This window comes from Castor canadensis, chromosome 14 (genome assembly GCF_047511655.1).
Source record: "Castor canadensis chromosome 14, mCasCan1.hap1v2, whole genome shotgun sequence".
In the NCBI taxonomy this organism is placed as follows: Eukaryota; Metazoa; Chordata; class Mammalia; order Rodentia; family Castoridae; genus Castor; species Castor canadensis.
In genome coordinates this window covers 73,309,140-73,323,850 of record NC_133399.1, presented here as the reverse complement: position 1 = coordinate 73,323,850, position 14,711 = coordinate 73,309,140, and the positions used below count along the sequence as shown (strand labels likewise).

Here is a 14,711-nt window from a genome sequence, read left to right as displayed (position 1 = left end):
CACCCCTTCTGGGTCACAGATGACTGAAAAAGAAACACACATTCAATCCAAATTGTTGTAATCGCACTTTAAATTTTCAATTTGGAACTAAGAGATAAATAAGTCAGTCTGTAATTGCAGCCATACTGAAAAGTTTAGAATGAAAGGGCAACCACATGGACCAAAGGAGAGAGGTAATCTGTGAAGAGAGAGCCAAATTAATTAAACAGAGGTACTCAGAAGCAGAGTCCAGCAGAGAAAAAGTGATTTCTGACAACTTTCTAGTTCCTTTCTCAGGTCCTTTCCTAAAACTCAGCTATATTCCTTTAATATGTACTTCATGAAACATCTTTATATTCTTGTAATTTCCTTTTTAGTTTAAGGGAGATCAAGTCGATTTCTGTTATCCACAACCAAAGTGTCTGAACTTCATTAATAATATAAATAGTCCAGGGTTTCTTAATATATTTGCCAGAAGTGTGTACAAAGAGTTTCAGTGAGTTAGATTTGGTAAAGGAAAACCTGCATTTAAACTTTATTAGACAACAACACACCATCGTAGTAAGACATCATACCATATTGTTCAGTCGGTCATCGACATTCTCATTGCTCCAGTTTGGTAAATCCTGATCATTCATGCTTTCTTCAAAAGGACCTCCTCCTGTAGCCATACTGGCTTTAACAATTAATCTTCTGCAAAACAAGTAAAATGCAAGCCTTTTTTAAACTTTTGATTTTTCAGTTTTTTGGTCTTTTTTTTTTTTTTTTTTTGCAGTACTGGAGCTTGAACTCAGGGCCTACACCTTGAGCTACTCCACCAGCCCTTTTCTGGTGAAGGGTTTTTTGAAAAAGGGTCTCGCAAACTATTTGCCCAGGCTGGCTTCCAACTGTGATCCTCATAATCTCTGCCTCCTGGGTAGCTAGGATTACAGGCATGAGCCACCAGCACCCAGAAGTTTTTGTTTACTAAGGCAATGCCAGGAATTGAATCCAGAGCCTTGCACATGGTAGATAAGCACTCTACCACTGAGCTATGCTCCCAGGTCCAAAAATAAGCTTTTTAACACATAAAAACAAGCTTTAATTTTTAAATCACTCCATGACTCTTAGCAATATGAAGGAATCTCTGAAACACTTATTTTAAGAAAACAGAGACAATGTCAACCACACATTAGAGACAAATTGATTTAGCTGCTATAAACGTATTACCCTAACAGGAGTTAAGTAGCCAAGAGTGATGGAGAGGGGAAAGAAAGCCTACGTATATTCACTGTGTGTACAGGTCTGCACTTTTTAAAAATTTATTCAACACAGCCCTAAAAGGTAAAGTAATGAGGTAGGAAAAAGGTTATTAACAGAACTGAAATCTCTCAGGAAACAAAATATCTCTGTGGTTTGATAATGAATTTAGACTAAAGTGATACCCTAAGAACATGGGCATTCGTTTTATGTCAGAGATTCAAAGAGGCTAGAACTACACTACATGAAACAAGGAAAGAGCTTTGGTTTTAATAGGAAGGAAGATTACCATCAGAATAGTAACAAGGATGACCAAAAAAGTGGAGGAAAAAGCAGGAGATGGGGTAAAGGACCAATAAAATCTAAGAATTCAGTGGTTAAAAAACACTTTCAAAATAATGATGCCTACTGCCCTACTTTAAATGTTTCATTAAAAAACATTTTAACAGCCAATCAAGGAGGTACACACCTGTAATCTCAGCACTAGGGAGAAAGAAAAGTACGTATATCTTAAATCAATAGCCACATTATACTTAAGACATGAAGAACAATCCCTTTAACATAAAGACCAAAATAAGAATGCTATTTATCAGTTACTTAGCACTGTTTCAAATGTTCTATCAAGCAGAAAAAAATGAAACAGAAATATTAATATGGAAAAAAAGAAGGTAGTATTCTTAGGGAACATACATTAAAAATTTTAAAGAACTTCAAAATATCACCAATAACCACTAAAAATATGAGGAAAAACGAGGCCACTTATAATAGTGACAAAATGTATAATATCTAAGAATAATGTAATTTTTCACAGGTGAAGAAGCACTACAAAACAGTGTATGAGAAAATTTGAGTAACTACAAAAAGAAACTATCATCTAGGTTTGGTTAGGTTAACTATTGCAAACATAACCATTTTTTTCTCTAAGTGAATAATTTTATGTAATTCCAGTAAAAATCCCACTGGGACTCTCAGAGCCTGATAAAATGACTCTAAAATTCATTTGAAAGAATACATCAGAAAAAAAATGTTAATACCTGGAAAATAAAGATCAAGAGGACAGAAAATTAAACAAAGATATTCAACCATGGTGAATGTTTACATAGTTAAATTAGGTCCAGATCAAAAAAGAAAATCCTCAACTATATCTATCCAATTAGAAAAATTTAGTAAGAAAAATTAATTACTTACTACGTACTAAGAACCACACTAAATATTTTATGCCTGTTGTATGATTTTATCGCAATTTTGTCATGTAAAATTATCCAATTGGTTTGGATAATTTGTTAACAATTCCCAAAAAGATTTAGAGTTTAACAGTTTTCCTTACATGGGACCCTTCATCTCAATACAGAACACAGAAAAATTACTTAAATCACTATTTTTTCCACTGCTAAGGATACATGTTAGTAGCATCATACACAAAAGTTAACTCACAATAAACAGTAAATGTCTTATGACATTAGAACTTAATTCTCTTCAAATAGAAAAGGCTGCCTTACCCAGCACTAAAACAGTAAGTAAATTCAAAATAAAATATTCAAATAACTAAGGTTTTTAAAAAGATAAACATGATAGAGAGCACAAAGAAATAAGTTCAATAAATTTTATTCACATAAAAATGAATCAAAGAATGCTGAAAATAAATAGTAAATGACAAATGGGGGAAAAAAATCTGGAAAAAAAATTTAATACTGGGGTACAGGCATGGCTCAAATGGTACAGCACTTGCCTAGCAAGCAAGAAGCCCTAAGTTCAAACCCTAGTACTTCAAAAAAAAAAAAAAAATATATATATATACACAATACTTTAAAGAATTAAAGTAATTTACAAAAGAAAACAAGAAGCATAAAACAATATAATTAATAAAGTCCAGCTGTAAATTAAAATAAGGGACTATTAAACCTGCAAAATCTCACATAAATTATGTATTTCTTAATCCTGATTGAAAGGTAAAATGGAACTCTCAGACAGTACGGTGATAATGTAAATTGGTATAATCTTTCTGGAAAGTACTGTGACAATACTGAATCAAGAACCAAAACTCTTTTTGTCCCAGTAATTCTAGCTCTCCATATCTAACCTACAAAAACAACCCTAAATATGGGGAGAAAAAAACTATAATGTATAAAACAATGACTGTGATAAATTCAAAAATAACTAAACCTCAAATGACAGGATGAATGCTATCAGGCAAACTGTCCAATATCCACAGGGTAGAATACAAGGCATTCTTCACAATAGGTAATTATGAAGGCTGGAGAATACAACACCTTTTTAATATGGAAAAGTTACATAAAAGAGGAAAAAACAGGGAAAATTGTGTGTAGACTTAAAAAAACTAAGAAAGTATATTAAAATGCTTTTATGAAAGCAATTACTGGTTACAGAGTAGAAATGCAATGATTTTTCACCTTTTCTCTGATTTACGTATGTTTAGCAATCATTCACACTATTTTTATATTAGGAATATAATTAAGAACGTTTAAAAAATAATACTCATAGAGCTGATGGAGTGGCTCAAGTGACAGAGTGCCTATCTAGCAAAAATTAAGGCCCTGAATTCAAATCCCAGTACCACACACACACACACACACACACACACACACACACACACAAATAACTAACACCCACAGAAAGGTATGTCCAGTGAACTGAAGCAACTTGTTTAAGCAAAACATCTGCAGTATCTTAAGTTTCCTAGAAGCTCTGACATAACTTGTACTATTAAAGAAAAGGAGCTCAAAAAATAGATAATAGAGGTAATACCATATTTAAAACTACTTAAAACAAATTGTTTTAAATGTAAATTAGAAGGGAAAACTACTGATCGCTGGATGATGGGGCTCACATCTGTAATTCTAGCTACTTGGGAGACAGAGATCTGGAGGACTGACGTTCTAGCCTGCAAAAAAGCTAGACATGATGATGAATGCCTGTTATCTCATATACACAGGATGCATAAATAGTAGGATTGTAGTTTAGCCCAGCCAGGGCATAAATGTCAGATTCTATCTCAAAAATAACCAAAACAAAAAGGGCTGGGGACATGGTTCAGACAATGGAATACCTGCCCAGCATAAGAACCAGAATTCAAGCCCTAGTACCTCCAAAAAAAAAAAAGGGGGGGGGGGAAGGAATTACCTAAATATTTAAGTAAAAATTCTTACATCAGTATTGTCTTAAAATAAAGTATGTTATACCCTCTATCCATAGGGTGATAGTTATCTTATTTCAAGATCAATTAAGGACTGGGGCATTGTTTAAATAGTAGAGCACCTGCCTAGCAATTGTGAGGCTCTGAGTTCAAATTCCAGTACCACCAAAAACAACAACAAAAAAAACTATCTAGCTAGTTATCTAGAAAAAAAGCTGAGCATTGTGGCCCACACCTGTGATCCCTGAATGAGGCTGAGGCAGAAGGAACTTAAGCTCAAGGCCAGTCTGAGCTATGTAGTGAGACCTTATCTTTAAAAAAAAAAAAAAAAAAAAAAGACAGAATGTTTACATCTATTTTTATATTAAAATAATAGCCTCCCCTAAAATGCAGAGCTTATTCTAAAGATGTATTTACAGGCCAAAGATTGAACACTATATAAGTTTCTAAAATAGTTTAAGATAATACAATATAATTAGTTTTGGAAAAAAAGATCAAATATCTTTTAAATCTTTTTTTTATTTACTAAAGTTTATCTATTGAGTTAGTAAAGTAAACTGCTGGCTGTGATTGCTATATTAAGATAAAATATTTAACTGTAACAATGATAGCCAATGTATATTTCAAAGGCATACTATTATCTAAGTAAATTTATTAGTAAAAAAAAAATTGCATGTAGACCAATTCTTTATTTATTTTTTTATTGTTTGCCTGGGGGGGGCATTGTAGCATTTATAAAGGTTCTTACAATGTATCAAATATATATTTGAATTTACCCCCTCCACTGCTCTCCTTCATCCCCCTCAATTCTTAATGCATGAACATTCAGCAGATTTCTCAAAGAGCAAACATCTCCTCCTATGAATGGGTGGAAAATAATGGCAAGTCATTTCTCTTCTTCATGCCAACCACTTAAATCATGGCAAAGTTATCATTAAAAATGTCAGATCTCTGCCTTCTAGATTTTATTCTATAGACCAATTAATATAAATTAGTATTCAGATGTACAGAAAGGGCTTCCAACAATCAAAAGATTAGGAATGTAGAGAGGGATGTAGAAAAGACCAATTTGGAGCATGGTGACTATTGCGATGTAGGAGATGAGGAATGAGTTAAAGCCTAAAACCTAAGTCTCTACCTTGAGCAACTGGGTATAAAGTGATTACTAAAGAACAAATTTCGGTTATTGAAGAACAGGATGATGAGTTAGAGTTTTAGAAATGCTGGATTTGAAGTACTTATGGCACACCTAATTAAATTCATGTACTGGGCAAATACAGATTTTTCAGAAGAAAAATCTAGGTTGGAGATGACAATAAATGTACTTTATATGGGTCAGAAGTCTCAGGGAGAAGATGAACAGCAAGAGAAGATGGACCGTTAAAGGACACTGATATTTAAGGAAGAGGAAAAGAACACCAAAAGGTACGGAAAGGAGAAAAAACAGCAGAATGTGCCAAAAAGGGTAAATCTATCAACAAGTGTGATACAGCAAATGTTACCTAGTCCAGTAAGAAAAGTGCTCACAAGGATCCACTTACATTTAGCAACACAGAGGCTAATGCTGACCTTGGTAAACACAATTTCAGCAGAGTTGTGAGGGTGGATTTTATAATTAGAATGCATTATTAAGGGGAAGGAGAAGAAGAAACAAAGAGCTCACTAGCTAATATTTTTAAGGAACCAATCTGTGAAATGAAGCAAGCAGAGATTTTCTGGAGGTTTATTAAAATCGAAGTATCCTGAGCATGTTTAAAATTTGTCAGCAAAGAGCCCATGGAGACAGATACTGAATATAACAAAACTGGAAGAAGATAAACAACATATGGTCTCTGAGAGTGTGAGTACTGGGATGGGGGAGGGAGAGTTAGTGTTCGACAAGCAGAGATACACTTCTAATGACGCCAAAGCAAAAATGGGAAGAACTGAACAGAGGCTGACTGGCAGATTTAGTACAATGCTTAGCGAGTTCCAGGAAGCAGAGATAGAGAGAACTGTGGTTTGAGGCTGGCTAAGGCAAAAAGTCTGTGAGACCCCACCTCAACCAATAGCTGGGCACAGTGGTATCCACCTGTCACTCCAGCTACACAGAAAGCATAAATAAGAGAATGGAGGTCCAGGCCAGCCCAAGCATAAATACAAGACCATACCTGAAAAATAACTAAAGCAAAAAGGGCTGGGAGGATGGCTCAAAGCCCTGAGTTTAAAAAAAAAAAAACAAAGTTGAGGGAGTTTATAAGTGATGTGTAATTAAGGATTGCATATTAAACAATCTTTACTAAATAATCCTTATTAAAAGGGTGAGATGGCAGTGGCAAAGAGATATGAGAAAAATGAGGAACAGAATGACAAAGGGCAGCACTCAGGACTCAGGTGAAAGCAGAGACCATTCACTGGTACCAGAAATATGTATTGCAAATATTTTTCCCCAGCAGTGTACACTGTTTGAAAACCTCAATACAGTGTACAACTAAGCACTTTTGATGGAAAGTGAGGTGAAAAATGCATAAATACTCAGTATTATGTGTTATCGAGTTTCACTTAAGAAATATATTTCTCCTCTATACACAAGATAGTAAGGTACCTTTCATATAGGGCTGATGATACAGTTCAGTAGCAGAGTGCTAGTCTAGCATACCTGAGGCCCTGGATTTAATCCCTGTGCTTCCAAACAAAAAAACCCACACAAGATCTTTCCCATTGCTTTTTTGGGCAGTACTGGGATTTGAATCCAGGGCCTTATACTTGCTAGGCAAGTGCTCTGCCACTTGAGCCATACCCCTTGCTCTTGAGACTTTTTTTTTTATTTAAATCAGTACTAGGGTTTGAACTCAGGGCCTCGCACTTACTAGGCAAACAGTCTCTACAACATGAGCCATACTGCAAGACATCAATTTGAGATTTTTTTTTTCTTAAAAAAAATTCAATAAATTTCTAATAATTACTCTTAGAACTTAAGATACCTCCTCAAATTAAAAAAAAAACAAAACAAAACTGAAACTCTTAAGGTATTGGGGAAAGGTGGACAAATAAATTGCAATAAACACTCATTTTGGATCATACTTATGTACCAAGTATTGCATTAGGTCTATCTTACAGTACAGTTACTTACAGTGTAAACTTTGTATGTAACAACATAAACACACAAAATTCTACATATTAATGGGGTAGTATGCAGTGTTTTGATACATGTAAACACTGTATAATGAAATCAGGTTAAAAAATGTCTTTCCTCAAACATTATTTCTTTGTGGTATAAATTTATTTTTTACAGTTAAGTAGAACATTTTTACACGCACACAATTTAATATATCCTCACTTTCTACAAAAGCAAGTGTGAACCCTGAGGCCAATTAATCTCCCAATATACAAAATTCTGCTTGCTACAACCTCTCCTTCCCTGCAAGTATATTCCAAGTCTGTAACTTCCTTATCATTAATTACATATTTCTCCCTGGGCAAAATCACTAAGCTCTGTTTCTGCCATCAACCTCTCATCCCTATCTTCAACACCAATCCATTCAGGGCCTACCTAGGAAACATGAAGCCCTGAGTTTATACCCCAATGCAGCCATAAACAAAGTCACTCTTATCTTGGGCACCATTTCCTACTGTCAAGCTCTTTTCTTTGTAACAACTGGCTCTCAGTTTCACTTTCCACTTCACTCCCTACTTTCATTTTTTGGCAATACTGCGGGGTTTGAACTCATGGTCTCCTGCTTGCTAGGCAGGAGTTCTATCACTTGGGCCAAGTCTCTAGTCTCATTCCTTGCTCCTATGAACACTTAAAAATTTTTTCTAAGATTCTGGTCTCAATTCCAATGTCTACCTTTTCTTCTCTATTCCAATACCTTTTTGATTCTGAGCTGGTCATTTATTCAGGAAATTCTTTCTAAGTTCTGCATTATAGTTCTCTCACTACTGAACCTGCTCTTGTCCCTCCAGAATACTTCCAGTTCCTAGATCATTTTTGTTTCCCAGACTCTCTCTTGCTTTCTTACCCAAATTCAGTTAAGTTACTATAAAAATACCTTGCTAGCATTCTTGACTTTCTCCTATTTTTCTCATTCTGTTAACTTTAGATAAACCCACTACCTGCCTTCTTTGCTCCTGCTCTCAGCCTGTGAAAGTGGAGAAACGGTCCTAAAATGGCACTATGTCCTGCATATATGCACATACTTTACCATGAGGTAAGGCATTATGGGTTTTTGCTCACTACCCTATCTCTACACTTTATAGTCATTACAAAGTACTCTGGGGGCACCCTATTAAATTTGTAAAGTGAATCTATTGCTATGTATGTCCTGTTAGTTTCATACTGAATTCCCTGATGTGATTGTATTCCAAACTTTCTCTGGTTTTCATTTCAAATCCATTTGTTCCTTCAAGGGGCTTGAATTCCCATTCAGATACCAGACTCAGTTACTCTACATTTTTATGCTTCCCATCCATCTTCCCTAATGTCCTGAAAGTAAAATTATAACCCATTTTAAAATTTTTTATATCACTAAATACCCACTACACAGCAATCATTTAGTGTTAAAAACTGGCACACTCACATCGATCTCTCCTGAGTTCCATTTTTTTTTTTTTTCAGAAAAACAAAACGTGCTAGTATTGAAATTGATATATAAATCAACTACCGATTTGGATTTTCTCATAATAGTCTCATTCAAAGTCCTCAAAAGGGAGCTTGAAAATCTGTTTGCTTTTATAGAAAGCAATAATACACGGAACACATTCTGAAAATAAGTTTTCTTCATTTTTTTCCTTAATGTGATTTTTGGAGACAGGGTCTTGTCATGTAGCCCAGCCAAGCCTGGGACTTTCAATCCTCCTGCCTCAGCCTCCCATGTGCTGGACTACAGGTGCAGATCACCATGCCCTGTTTTTCTTAAAATTTTTACAGGAGAATTAAATTCAGACACTGAAATTTTTCTTTAAAGATCAATTATTTCTAAAACACTTTTAACCAAATTTCTTGTAATTCTCATCCTTTAGCTATTTAATTTCTAAATTGTCCTTAGCAAATAATTACTTAACTTCCTCTCAATGAACGTATATTTCCCAGGACTGTCTGTGGCATGTGGCAATGCACTATGCACAAAAACTAATGTTCACAGTAATTTTAGGCACTAAAAGAATGTAAGTCGATTGTAGGTATAAGAAACTTAAAAAGCAGAAAAGTTCACGATTAAAAACAAAGCCAACTAACAGAAATGTGGAAGGAGATAACTTGAGATTAAACGGTTTTAAAAAGAGAGGCTATTCAAATAGTTGTTACAGCAAAAATTTCAAAGGTACTGCACAGGCCATTCTAGTACGTAATTAGTAGGAATGGCTTGGCTGTTTTCTAACAAAGATGAAGGCAGACCAAAGTAGCATGCCAAAAAGCATAGTAGCAGAGCAAACACGGCAGCAAACCCAGGATGTCCGTTTACAAAGTAGAGGACCCTCAGTCATGCACTGGTTTTTGGATAACGGTCTCCATTTTAAAGTGTTCGTCAACTATAACAGAAAGGAAACTAATACACACACACACACATATATATATAAATATATACATATCAAATTACCTGTCTAGAAACTACTTTTTGCAATTCAGAAGCAGCTCCTTTCTTGCTCCACGCGTCAAAACTACCTTATTAAAAAAAAAAATTACACTTCAGTAAATTTTTACACAATTAAGTACAGAACAAAACACTATGAGGACTAAAATATTTAGGATTATCAACAAAAAAGAAAAACATAACTCATTGACATTTTGAGCCCGTTACCTTAATCCTTTTGGAAAACAATGTGATGTTTAAATCCCCCAAACCTCTAGATCCAACCAAATAGCAAAGCGATACCTTAAGGTCTACATTAGAAGATGAGAGTTGTATTTTTCCGAGTATCATTTAGAGATCCACAGGGAAGTTATTTTGATTTGATCGAGTCACTGACTTCCTGTCACAAAAACTTCAAGAACTCTGGCTATCTGAGGATGTGGAACGCGCTTCTTTAAAAACCGGCTGCTCAGTAACAAAATCGTCAGGCCCGCCACAACCAGGCGTGCGTGCAGCGGGCCGGGGCAGGACGGTGAGCCGAGAGGAGAGGCAGGTGCACCGTGCTCCACGCCCACCCGCAGCCAGCGAACGGCGGAAGGCGGGGACGGGGTGGGGGTGACGGGGGCGCCCAGAAAGCCGGCTTTCAGCGCCGCAACGCCATCCGTCACCGACAGCCCCCACTGCCTGGCCTCAGCCGGGCTGGGAAACCAAAGGCTCAGACAGGGCGCGCTCCAGAGGCGCGGGACGAAAAGTTCGCGACACCAGACGCCCCGCGGGGTCCCATCCTACCCCCACCCACCGCAACCCCAGCACCGGGTTCTGCAGCGTGAGCCCGCATCCCACTCGCCCGGTCCCGGCCGGGGCTGCAGAGGACCTAAGCGATGGAGGAGGAAAACGCGCCGGGCGAGGGGCGGGCGGTGGGATCGACCTCCCCGGGCGAATGTGAGCCTCCCCGTCGGGAACGCCCACCCGGCCCTTCCGCACAAACGGCGGAGACCCCGCAGCCCGCCCGCGCCCGGTGGAACGTGGCGGTGGGCGGGAGGAAAGGAGTGCGGTCACGGGGCCACCCAGGCCTGGCTCGGACACCTCGGCCGCGACACCCAAACGACAGCCCCGGCCCCGCCTCCCCCCGCTGTGAGAGGCGCTGGAGCTGCCGGGACTCGGGGCGGCCTCCTCCGGGTCTTAGGGAGAGAGGCGGGGAGGGCGGAGGGCTCCTGCGGGTCCCCAACGTGTCCCTAGATGCTCACCCCGCAGATCGCGTCAGTCAGTCCCGAGCAAGGGGACGAGAAGCTGGCAGCAAGACCCAGGAGTCTGCAGGAGGCGTGGGCCCGAGGCCAGGCCCGGCAGGACCAGGCGTCCCGCAGCCGTTGCTCTCCCGCCCCGGTGGCGCGGTAAACTCGGTTGCCAAGGGCCGGAGACGCGCAGCTTTTACCTGTGAACGGTGCAGCCTCTCCTGCCCAGAGCGGAGCGGCGGGCGGCCCTCAGGACCCGCCACCGGCAGCAGTTCTTCCTCAGACACCGCAGCAGGGAGATCTTCAAGTTCCCTGACTGCCTAGAGCCCAATGGCCGCCCTCTCCACCTTAGCTACTCGGCGCCAACCGCCGCAGCCACCGCCATCTTAGGATCTCATTGTGGTGGGAGAAGAGGGGCGGGGGGTACTGCAGAGGGGGCAATGCGCGCGGGACATGCGCCGTCTCCTCGGCAACGGCCTCACGGGGGCGAGAAGTCGCCCGGGCCGGAGCCGCAGTGCGATCTCCGTGCGCGCTATACCGGAGTCACGTGACGCGGCAGTGTCACTTCTGACCCCTCAGCTGGGAACGGATCAACACAAACCGACAACCAGAGACTATATCCCAGAATGCCCGCTGGACCCTAGTTTTCAACGCCCAACCGCTATGAGGCGGGGAACTACAAGTCCCAGCGTGCTGTGCGCGACCCATTTAGGTCTCGGGACGCGCGGCTCAGGCCTGTGCGGAAGTGGGTTGGCCCGGTCGTGAGCGGGAACGGGCGTGGGGTTGGGGGAGAGGGTGGGCGTCAGACCTAAGAGGCTCTTCTAGTCCCTTCCCTCCCACATCCCTGCCACGAAGGAAAGGACACGAAAAGGCCCCTACAATCTAGTCCGTCCCCCTAGGTTTTTAACAAGAATTGAATAATTTGCCACATATCATAGTCGGTGGGAGAATCATAAATATTACTAATTAATCCCACTCTGGTGTCCTAATTTTCCCTAAAAGAAACAATGTTTTAGTCAGAATTTAATCTCAGAAAAATTTCTCAAAATCTGCTGGTGTCTCAATTCCCTTTATACTCGTATGTTAACAGTTCTATTAAGATCAGTAAACTGACAGATTGCCTCTAAACAACAATAGAACATTCGGTAAAGTGACAAGGCCTTCAACACGCCAGGCTGAAGAGTTAGAACACCTGTCGGTTTCAGTTGTGTGAAGGGTGTTCTATTTTTAGAGTTTGTAATTATGGGATAAGGTTTTCAAATGCAAAATAAGGCTAAGGAGAAACTGGATTCCAACAACAACAAATCGTCCCTCTCAATTACCAACAGAAATTGTTTACAAAACAAATCAGTAGACCTGTGTCTCAGAACAAATTCAAGTGAGGAAAGCTCTTCCGGCCGCTGCAGCTAGCCACTGCACCCAAGTTCAGGCCTCCATGCAATAATGATCACGGATACTACTTTAAACAGTGTTCTGTTCCCAATATCGCTACATACTGACGTAAGAAAAACAGAATCCCTGCCCTTGAACAGCTCAAATGAAGGATGGAGATATAGTAAATAAATTCCGTATTATAAGAAAAAGTGCTGCTGGGAGCGGTGCCTCATGCCTGTAATCCTAGCTACTTGGAAGGCTGAGATCAAAAGATCACGATTTGAAGCCAGCTGGAACAAATAGTTCATGGATCCCCCATTTCCAAAATAACCAGAACAAAATGGACTGGAGGTGTGACTCAAGTAGTAGAGCTCCTGCTTTGCAAGGGTAAAGCCCTGGGTTCAAACTCTGGTTTCTTCAAGAGAAAGAAAGAAAGAAAAGAAAAGTGCTGTAGGAGCTTAGGTCACTGCAACTAACCAATTAGGTATTTATTTAGTCTAGAATGCCCTATCCTGGTTCCACCACCCTAAGACCTCCAGCAGGGTTACTTAGTCGCCCCACTTATGAAATGGTGGAATGAGAATAATATTGCTTACCACAAAGATACTTAATTTTTCTCTTAAGAGTTCATTTTGTATCAGGCAGCACTGAGCATTACATCTAGTGTGCTTTTCTTAATTCTCACTGTAGCCCTGAAGATGCTGGGTTTGCATATGACCCATTTTACAAATGAGAGGTAAAATGAAGTCTCGCATTAAGCTGAGGTCTACCTGATTATTTACAGATATTTGTTATTATTATTACTATTATTGAAAGAAACTTCACAGAAAAAAGCATTAACATATGGTAAGGCCCCCAAATATTACTATGTCATCATTTTTATACACATGCATTATTTTAAAAACATGTATAAGCTATTGTCAAAAGTCTCCTAATTTTATAGACCCTCAAATTGTCAGTACTGTACTATTATGTCTGTTAGGTGATGAGAGGAATCTGAAAAACTTTTATATTAAAAAGGAGTTCGCAAACTGGTACATGAGCATTACTGGTTTTTGTGGGGGAAGAAGGAAAGTAGAAGCTGAGAAATTATAGAATTATCACTGACTTCCAAAAATTTAACAGCTAATCTAAAGATAAATCTTATGGAAGTAGTGTTTGATTATATTAAGTAGACATTTAGACAGGAAGTATTTAGTAATTCAACAAAAACTAGAGATATGTTGTCTCAGAAATTATGATAGCTCCGGGATTTCTATGAATAGTGAAAATAAGTGCAGCATTCTGTGGAAATGTAGGTAGGAAACAGAAGAGTAGCCTCTAGGAGGTACACTTGGAAACTCCATTTCTGTTTTCCACACTTACAATTTAACACGTGTTAAATAATCACGGGTATAAATGGCAGAATAATGTTCAGGGAAATGGGCCACACCAGGAACATAGACAATACATCCAGAATAAGCAATAAACAACATAGAAACTAGACAGGATTCATGTGGGGTGAGGCATTGGGGGGAGGTTAAGGAAGGCAAGTTAATCTAAAGGTTGGGATCAAACCTGTTGAATTGAAGAATTTGGGCTTTGTTCCAAAGGTGGTGTGAAACCATTTGAGATTTTGGAAGAAAGTGATGATATAGTGAAATGATTAAGATTTCAATCTAATGGTAATATTTAGCACAGGCTAGAAAGAGAGGAAAGGGAGCAACAAAGAGAACATTGGCTTGGCATTAGGTAGTAATAGAATGAATAAAATAAGGTGCTTTGATTTTGGTTAACATAAACTAAATTAGTTGTCACTATGTGTAAGTTACTTAACAGGATTTTTTTTTATTATTCATATGTGCATACAAGGCTTGGTTCATTTCTCCCCCCTGCCCCCACCCCCTCCCTTACCACCCACTCCACCCCCTCCCGCTCCCCCTCCTCAATACCCAGCAGAAACTATTTTGCCCTTATCTCTAATTTTGTTGTAGAGAGAGTATAAGCAATAATAGGAAGGAACAAGGGGTTTTGCTGGTTGAGATAAGGATAGCTATACAGGGCATTGACTCACATTGATTTCCTGTGCGTGGGTGTTACCTTCTAGGTTAATTCTTTTTGATCTAACCTTTTCTCTAGTACCTGTTCCCCTTTTCCTATTGGCCTCAGTTGCTTTAAGGTATCTGCTTTAGTTTCTCTGCATTA

General features: G+C 39.2%; 1 protein-coding gene across 17 annotated transcripts in view; it reads right to left on the bottom strand.

Annotated features, from left to right (window-relative positions):
- Pcm1 (pericentriolar material 1) overlaps window positions 1–11,495 on the bottom strand; it is an 86,819-nt gene extending 75,324 nt beyond the window's left edge. For 12 of the 17 annotated variants that reach the window (XM_074054765.1, XM_074054771.1, XM_074054772.1 and 9 more), the window contains exons 1-3: window positions 11,354–11,492; window positions 9,949–10,013; window positions 555–672 (exon numbers count right to left, since the gene is read on the bottom strand). In XM_074054765.1, coding sequence (XP_073910866.1) covers window positions 555–650 — 96 coding nt within the window. In that variant the 5' untranslated portion in view covers window positions 651–672; window positions 9,949–10,013; window positions 11,354–11,492. Of the gene's footprint in view, window positions 1–554; window positions 673–9,948; window positions 10,014–10,224; window positions 10,596–11,168; window positions 11,305–11,353 lie in introns of those variants that run through there. The other 5 variants (XM_074054766.1, XM_074054768.1, XM_074054769.1 and 2 more) reach the window with 5 other exon arrangements.
- Between the last annotated feature and the right edge of the window lie 3,216 nt (window positions 11,496–14,711).